The sequence below is a fragment of the Spermophilus citellus genome, assembly GCF_964194105.1.
Source record: "Spermophilus citellus genome assembly, chromosome: 3".
Lineage (NCBI taxonomy): Eukaryota > Metazoa > Chordata > Mammalia > Rodentia > Sciuridae > Spermophilus > Spermophilus citellus.
In genome coordinates, this window is record NC_138184.1 from 14,461,474 (window position 1) to 14,470,892 (window position 9,419).

General features: G+C 39.9%; 1 protein-coding gene across 1 annotated transcript; it reads left to right on the forward strand.

Annotated features, from left to right (window-relative positions):
- Positions 1-590: 590 nt before the first annotated feature.
- On the forward strand, positions 591-1,541 carry OR10H2 (olfactory receptor family 10 subfamily H member 2; the record flags this gene model as incomplete). The annotated part of the gene is made up of 1 exon (XM_081287288.1): positions 591-1,541. One exon carries the CDS (start codon positions 591-593, stop codon positions 1,539-1,541), a length of 951 nt encoding a protein of 316 aa, XP_081143414.1.
- Positions 1,542-9,419: the final 7,878 nt, after the last annotated feature.

A 9,419-nucleotide genomic window follows, 5' to 3' on the forward strand; every position in this document is an offset into this window, starting at 1 on the left:
AATTAGAGAGTGACTTTGTCTTAACCCTTGTGGGATTTGTACTCATAATTATGGGGGGAAGGGTAGAGAAACTGGAACAAAGAAATGCATGGTGGGATAGGAGTGTATGAGGCTAACATAGTAATAATAGTGTAATAATTATTATCAGTAGTAGTTCTTATGTGTTGAATCCTTACTAGGACCTGTACAAGCACTGTATGTATGATCTTTTTTTTGCGGGGACAGTACCGGGGATTGAACTAAGGGGCACTTGACCACTGTGCCACATCCCCAGCTCTATTTTGTATTTGATTTAAAGACAGAGTCTCACTGAGTTGCTTAGGGCCTCACTAAATTGCTGAGGCTGGCTTTGAACTCAAGATCCTGTTGTCTCAGCCTCCAGAGCTGCTAGGATTACAGGTGTGCCCCACTGCACCTGGCAAGATGTATAATCGTACTTAAACCTCAACACATTTAAAAAATGATGACTAACTGGCTTGGATGGGTGAATTACCCTCTTCAGGAATTCTCCCCAGGTAGGACCCATTAGAGACCCTGTGCTCCTATCCACGGGTTTTTCTTCCCTCTCTCCTCCCCCAGGTGCAACCACAATGCCGGGGCTAAACTACACCTGGGCGTCTGAGTTCATCCTCATCGGCTTCTCCACCTTCCCGCAGCAACTTCTGCCTGTCTTCTTCCTGCTCTTCCTGCTCATGTACCTCTTCACACTGCTGGGCAACCTGCTCATCATGGCCACCATCTGGGGCGAGCGCAGCCTCCACACCCCCATGTACCTCTTCCTGTGCGCCCTCTCCATCTCCGAGATCCTCTACACCTTGGCCATCATCCCCCGCATGCTGGCTGACCTGCTGTCCGCCCACCGCTCCATCGCCTTCCTGGCCTGTGCCAGCCAGATGTTCTTCTCCTTCACATTTGGCTTCACCCACTCCTTGCTGCTCACCGTCATGGGCTATGACCGCTACGTGGCCATCTGCCACCCGCTGCGCTACAACGTGCTCATGAGCCCCCGTGGTTGTGCCTGCCTGGTGGCCTGGTCCTGGGCTGGTGGCTTGGCGGTGGGACTGGTGGTGACAACATCTATTTTCCACCTCACTTTCTGTGGACCCAATGAGATCCAGCATTTCTTATGCCATGTGCCACCTCTGTTGAAGTTGGCCTGTGGGAATAATGTACCAACTACTGCCCTTGGTGTGGGCCTGGTGTGCATCACGGCCCTACTGGGCTGCTTCCTCCTCATCCTCCTCTCCTATGCCTTCATCGTGGCTGCCATCTTGAGGATACCATCTGCTGAGGGTCGGCACAAGGCCTTCTCCACCTGTGCCTCCCACCTTATTGTGGTCATCGTGCACTACGGCTTTGCCTCTGTCATCTACCTCAAGCCCAAGGGTCCCCACTCTCAGGAAGGCGATACCCTCATGGCCACCACCTACACGGTCCTCACACCCTTTCTCAGCCCCATCATCTTTAGCTTAAGGAACAAGGAGCTGAAGAACGCCATGAAGAAGACCTTCCTCAGGAAATTTTATTCCTCAAGCACCTGAGTAGCCAGTGTGGAAGTGTTGGGAGAATTCAGTACAAAGAGGATCATGCCCTTATCTATAAATGGAGTTAATAAGATGTACTTTGGGGCTGGGGATGTAGCTCATTTGGTAGAGTGCTTGCCTCACATGTACAAGGCCCTGGGTTCAATCCCCAGCACCACACACACACAACAACAACAACAACAACAATAATAATATATATGTACTTTTTAAGACTGGTGTAAAGAATTGTGTATATCACATAGGTGTTGCTCAATAAATATTTAAAACTTTTCTTCATCTTTATGAGTTCTTATATTAGTTTTGCTTTTATTGAGACATGAAAGATTTATCAGGATATAATTCAAATTCCATACAGTTTATCCATTAAAGTGCATATTTCTTTCTTTTTTAAAAAAATATTTATTCTTTAGTTCTCGGCAGACACAACATCTTTGTTGGTATGTGGTGCTGAGGATCGAACCCGGGCCGCACGCATGCCAGGCGAGCGCGCTACCGCTTGAGCCACATCGCCAGCCCTAAAGTGCATATTTCAATGGTTTTAGTACATTTGGAATTAGGCAATCTGTACCACAAATGATTTTAGAAAATATTCATCACCCCCCAAAAAGAAACTCACATCATTAGCAGTCACTCCCCATTTCTCCTAACCCCTTTCCCCTCAGCCCCAGGCAGCCACGAATCTACTTTCAGTTTGTTCATCCCAGATATTTACTATGAATTGACTCATAAATGAAATCGGTCTTTTCAACTGGATTATTTTACCGAGCATAATATTTCCGAAGTTCTCCCATGTTGTAGTATGTGTCAGTCTTCATTCCCTTTAATCAAATGATCTTCCATTGTACGGATATAATACAGTCTGTTTATCCATTCACCATTGATGGATATTTCAGCATTTCTATTTTTTTGCTCTTTTTATTTTTTTTATTTATTTTTTTTTAAATTTTTTATATTTATTCATTTTTTTAGTTCTCAGCGGACACAACATCTTTGTTGGTATGTGGTGCTGAGGATCGAACCCGGGCCGCACGCATGCCAGGCGGGCGCGCTACCGCTTGAGCCACATCCCCAGCCCTGCTCTTTTTAATAATGCTGCTACACATGATTATGTATAAGGGGTTTTTTTGGAATATATGTTTTCACTTTTCTTGAATATATACTTAGGGGTAGAATTACTGGACCAAATGGCATCTCTATGTTTAACTTAGAAACTACTAGACTACATCCCAAAGTCTGCACCATTTCACATTACCACTAGCAATGCCCTAGGGTTCCAATTTCTTTACAACCTTGCCAATTCTTGTTGGTTATCTCTCTTTTTCACCAGCCATCTTATCAGGTGTGAAGCAGTATCTCACTGTGGTTTTGATTTGCATTTCCCTAATGAATAAGGATGTTGTGCATTTTATCATGTGCTTTTGCACCATTTCTATATCTTTTTAAGGGAATATTTTTCTACTTAACCATCTTTAATAGGATTGTTTTTTTTCTTTCTGTTGAATTATAAGAATGTTTGTATTTTCTAGTTAACAAGTCTGTTATCAGATATATGATTTTCAAATATTTGATCACATTCTGTGGGTTGTCTTTTTTCTTTGTTTTGGGCTTCTTTTTTTTTTTGCAGCCCAAAGGATTTTGATTTTGATAATATCAACTGGTCTATTTTTGTTTTTTTTGGTTGTCTGTGCTTTTGGTGCCATGTATAAGAAACCATTGCTTAATCTAACGTCATGAACACCTAAAGTCATCTAATAGGATTTTTATAGTTTTAGCTCTTACCCAGAGGTCTTTGATCCATTTTGAGGTAGTTTTTGTATTTGATATGGGGTTGGGGGCTAATCTTAATTTTAGCAATACTCAATATTGTTTCAATCTCCTTGAAACTGACTATGTCTGTAAACTGCCATCTGTGATCCATGCCTATGATTATATAATTTTTTAAAGAATGCGGAAATCAACACACACATATACTTGGACTATACATTATTCATATTGAAATAGGAAACAAAACTTTATTGCTGAATATTAGGTTGTTATCCCTGCTGCTGTATGACAAAAGTCAAAAAAGCCACTCTCTGAATACATATTGTATATTGAGCAGTATACTATGTCTGTTTTTTTTCATAAACCATCTCTTTATTGCTAAAGACCTATGAAGGAAAAGAAAGATAATTGTGCCAGATGAAACAGCTTGGCATATATAATTGCTTACTGACTTTGAAAGAGATTGAGTCATAAGAAAGATTTGTTTCTGCTTTGAGCATTGGCTATGAGGAGTAGGTGGTAGAGGAAAGACAGAGATTTTCTTTATTAAAACTTTTACATTGACATTGTTTTGCATGTGATTCTGGACTGAATGTGAAGTGGCACTCCCTTTCTCCACAGAAAAGCCCTCTTCACCATGGCTGATTTTAGGACTGTCAGCAAAAGAGTCCGGTGTAGATAAACTTCCTATTTTCATGTCCCCCTGTTTTACTTGGCCACTGGCCAGGAAGATACCAGCACTCTAGGTGCTGGACACCCCCTTAATAGTTTTTCACAAAGGTATCCAGTATAATACTTTGAAGAAATGTACAAACAAGGCCTCTGGCCTTGAGCTGGGCTTCACAGAGATGTCTACATTTTTAAGATAAGTTACAAATGGGCTCCATGGTGACAGCTGGCAGGGGGAGGAAAGAAAGGGGAGAAGAAGCTCTCCCCTTCTCAGGTGTTGTCCTTGAAGAGTTAACTTGCCCAGAACAGAGAAAGAAAAAGCTGCTTTTCTGGGAACTTCTGCAGACTGTGAACTTCTGAACCCCTCCCCTTACATGCTGGGTATAAAACTCTGAAACTCCCTGAACTCGGGGTTCAGGGGATTGATTGATTACAGCAAAAGCTGTGCCCTATGAACCTGGCTGCAGCCAAATAAAATTGTTTCCTGCTATCTTCGGTGCCTTGCCTCGTTTGTCCCTACAACAAATGTACATAAAAATCCTGTGGAAATTTAAATTTATGTTCAGACATAAACAGATTAGACATGGACAAATCATGTTGGAAATCTTCAAATTCTCCTCTAGTTATGTTGAAATGTATAAGATATTATTGTAGACTTTAGTTTTCCTGTTGTGCTGTAGAACTTTGGAACTAATTGCTCCTATTATCTGTAGTTTGGTAATTGATCAAAACTTTGTTTAAGTTGTTTGAGTTCCTTAAGTTTTTCTAGATCTTAATCCCTTGATGGATGAACAGTTTTCAAATATTCCTTCCTTTCTGAAGATTGTCTTTACTCTGTTGATTATTTCTTTGATGTGTAGATAATGCCATTTACCTCCTTGCTTTTATTGCCTTTTGAGGTCTTATTTTTAAAAAATCTTTGCCCAAGCCAATGTCCAGAAGTAGTCCCCTATGTTTTCTTCTAGAGTTTCATAGTTTCTGATCTTACATTAAGTCTCTAATCCATGTGTTGATTTATGTATATGGTGAGCAACCTGGTTTAATTATTATGCTTATGGATATCAATTTCCCCAGCACCATTTATCGAAGAGACTGTCTTTTCCCTAGTACGTGTTTGGCACCTTTGCAAAAATAAGTTGGCTGTAACTATGTGGACTTATTTCTGGGTTATCTATGAAGTTTTTTTAAATGTCAGTAGCATGCTTTTTTTGGTTTCCATAGCTTTGTAGTATATTTTAAAATCTGGTATTGTAATTCTTCCACTTTTCTTCTTTGTATTCAGGATTGCTTTAGTTATTTGAGAATTTTTTTTATTCGGTATGAATTTTAGGAATGTTTTTATATTTCTGTGAAGAATGTCATTGGCACTTTGATAGAAAATGCATTGAGTCTGTATATTTCTTTGGACAGTATGGACAATTTAACAATATTAATTCTTTGAATCCATAAACACAGAGAATATTTTTCTATTTTTTTGTGTCCTCTTCAATTTCTTTCATCAGTGTTCTATGGTTTTCATTATAGAGATATTTCGCATGCGTGGCTAACTAGTTCTAGGTGCTTTTTCATTAGCTATTGCAAATAAAGATTTTAAAACTTCTTTTCAGATAATTTACTATTGGCATACAAAAAGGCTACTGATTTTTGCATATTCATTTTGTATCCTGCAACTTTCCTGAATTTTGGGTGGAGATTTTAGGTTTTTCTATACATAACATTGTCTACAATTAGGGAAAATTGATTACCTCCTTTTCAATTTGGGTGACTTTGTTTCTTTTGTACAATTGCTCTAGCTAGGACTTTGAGTACTATGTTGAATAAAAGTGGGCACCTTGTGTTAGAGAAGAGTTTTAAACTTTTCCCTGTTCATTATGATATTTGAGATCTGATTTAAAGATGGATTTCTCCGAGAGATTTGTTTGTGCTTCAGCCAGTCTCCCTGAAGGACAGGATGAATCTGAGATAAATTAAATTACTTTCAGATTTTTGGGTGCTCAAGAAACCATTATTTCCTTCTGGAAACCTGCATTTTTAGTTCCAAATTCTCTCTAGAAGTAATTCCTCCCTCAACTCAGTGCAGAAACTTGATCATCATTTTTCTTTGAATTCCCCTTATAGCAGAATTCCTTGCTCCTAGTGTACTCTTTCATTGATGATTCCTTGCTTTATGGGGAGGAAGATCTCTACCGACACTTTCCAATCTGTCTGTATCAGGGTTTGTTCATTTCCTGTACTCTACAGACCTTGGAAACTGAAATGTAGGCTCATTTGCATCAGCTCATTCCTGGTTAAAGCTGACTCAGTTTAACTCCTGAGCTCCTGTCTCTATCCAAATTCTAGCCTGAGAACATTTTATTTTCTTCCCAAGTCGTCAATATTTACAAGAACATGAGTTTTATATTTTCTTATTCTTTATAGCTTTTCACAGTGGGAGGCATGACCCACATATCTAACTCACCATAGAGCTAGAAAAATAAGTCATATTGAATTTTGCAGGTGCCATTTCACTGTTTTCTGGATAGAGTACATGGTGAAGTAAGTGAATCTCAGGGGTATAAAACTCTTAAAAGATTATGTATAGAATCTCAGGGGTACAGAACTCTTAAAAGACTATGTATAACTAATTGATATAATATGATATAATTTGAATCTTAAATGTCCCCCAAAGGTTCATGTTTTGATGATTTGTTCCCCAGGCAATGGCTCTATTGGGAAATGTGGCACCTTTGGGTGGTGACGCACAGTGGAAGGAAGTTAGGTCACTGGGGTGGGGGTGCCTTTAAGGGGATTTTGAGATTCCAGCTTCTTCCTCCCTCCCTCCCTCCCTTCTCTCCTTCCTTCTTTCCTTCCTTCCCCCTCTCTCTTTCTTTCTTCTACCTGACCATCATGAAATAAACAGGTCTCCTCTTTTTTGCTCTCCTGCCATGATGTACTGTGCCACCAACAGTCCATGGACTGAAACCTCTGAAACTGTGAGCCAAAATAAAGCTTTCCTCCTTATAAATTGTTCATCTCAGCTATTTGGTCATAGTCCTGGAAAGCTAACTAACATGATTCTTGGTTGGTAGGAAAGATCAATCCATATTCAGGACACATTTAAATTCCAAGCCCCTTCTATGGTAGTAAGCATCCAAACAATCAACCTTGCACTAAGGTTGTTGTATTCCGGGATCGGCACTGGTCTAATTAGTTGGTAAAGCATTTGGCAATGGCAGCATCCAAACCAGCCTTGGTGAGGGATCACCCATCTTGTGCTCCATTCCTGATGTCATCCCTGTGTGGCTCAGCAGGGCAAAGACAAAAAGATACTCTGTCTTTTAAATAAAATCAGCAGATATAATCCATTACTACATGTTCTCAAGACAGACCAGAACTTGTCTTCATGGGAAAGGACTTGACAGCATGAATTGTTTAACATTCTTTCATCCTAAATTTACCTGGTAATTAGGGTGGCCATCTGTTTTGGTTAGTTGCCTTTAAACACTGACTCTCCACAACAAGCAACAGTTATAGTTAAGACAAAAAAAGCACTTAAGCTAACTTCCGGTGGAAGATAGGGCCCTATCTTCTTTGAATGTTTACATTTCAAACAAGTGGCTCCCAGAGTCTTAAGAAAAACATTCCTGAGTTCTAATGCTGGCAAGAGGCTTATTAGCTTGTTAAAAGATTCATGTATATATTGAAGGACAGAGGAAGAATTTACAGATATAAGTTCTAAGAAAAAGCAGAGGCGGGGAAATGTTCCTTTCTCTTAGACAACAGGGAAAACTTAATCTTATTTTTTTTTTACCCTTACACTGAGATGAGACCTACTGATAACCAGATAAGGGGTCTATTGCCACTTGATTATTGAGAGCACTTCTGCAGTGATCCTTCACTGGGAGCAAATTGTTCTCACATTCTTAGTGCAATAGCTCTTTGTTATCAGTCCTAAAATCTGTCTCCTTCCAAGTCATCTGCTGGATGGATAGCTACTACCTATGAATCAGTATAGGTACATATATCTGTAAATCGAGCCTTCCAGGCAAACACTAATTGAAGTAATGCTCACTATGAAGGCTTCTCTACCTTGCTGCCCTGCAGGGTCACCGTTCCATAAAGATGTCACTTGGTAGCTTCTCCTAGCCAATGCTCACTCGTGGAGAATCATCTGTAAACTCAGACCCAACATTCTCTACAGTCCTTATTCAACGAACCACAGGTTTAATGGCTCAGTCCCAAAAGTGGGGCACTCTTGAGAAATGTGTCAGAAAAATTGGGTGCTCAGAGAACCCGCACTTCTGTCCATTTTGGCTACAAAGTCAGGTTCCCACAATCTCTTCCTCACTTTGTGCTTATAATTTGCTAGAATGATCCATAGGACCCAAAAAAAAAAAAACACTTCCCTTACTATTATCAATGCATAATAAAAGATACGACCCAGGAATAGCTAAATGGGAGTGTGCGTAGGGCAAGTATGGGAGAAGGGGATATGTGGAACTTCCAAGTCCTATTTGGGGGTGTCAACTTTCCAGCATCTCTATGTGTTCACCAACACAGAGGTGAGGTTCTCCACGCCCCAGCATTTAGGAGTTTTATGCAAATTTTATTCTGTAGGCATGATTGATTAAATCATATGTCACTGGGGATTAGCTCCATCCTTAGAGTCTAGAGAGTAGGCTCCAATTTCCAACCGTCTTTGTCAATTAAAAACAACTAAGTTAAACAACTAGGAAGTTCCACTCCATGGACTTTCCTGGTGAACTGACTAGTCTCCGTCCTTGAGCTGTGTGTATTTTATTAACACACAAAAGCAGTGTCATTTCTCCAGAGATGAACCTGGGACCTGGAATGAAGGAAGATACAATATAGTAGTCCTCTTTAAGAGCACTTTTGCTTTCCAAGATTTTGGTTATTCTTGGTTAAACTTGGGACAAAAATATTAAGTGGAAAATGATACAGGATCACTAGAGGCAGATGATTCTCTCTCCTTCTGCCCCTCCTCAAACCTTTTCTCTTTCACAGTGCTAGACGTGACGCCCAGGACTTTGCACATGCGAGGCAAGCACTCTAAGCTACACATCTAGCCTGAACTTTTCTATCTTGATCATTTTGAACCAGCTCAGACAGTGAATTGATAGTAGCTTAACTTAGCTCACAATGCCTATGTGATTCACCTCACTTCATCTCAACATGCATGCATTTTACCATCTCGTGTCATCCCAAGAAGGGTGAGTAGAGTATAATAAGCTAGAGAAAGAAAGGAATCACCTTCACATAACCTTTATTACATTATATTGTAAAATTTTGTTATTGTCTTATTGTTTTTAATCTCTTACTGTACCTAATTTACAAATTAAATTTTATCACAGGCGTGCACATATAGAGAAAAACATAATATATATGGGTTTGGTACTGAGATTTAGGACATCCACTAGAGTTCTTGGAATGTATCTCCTGCGG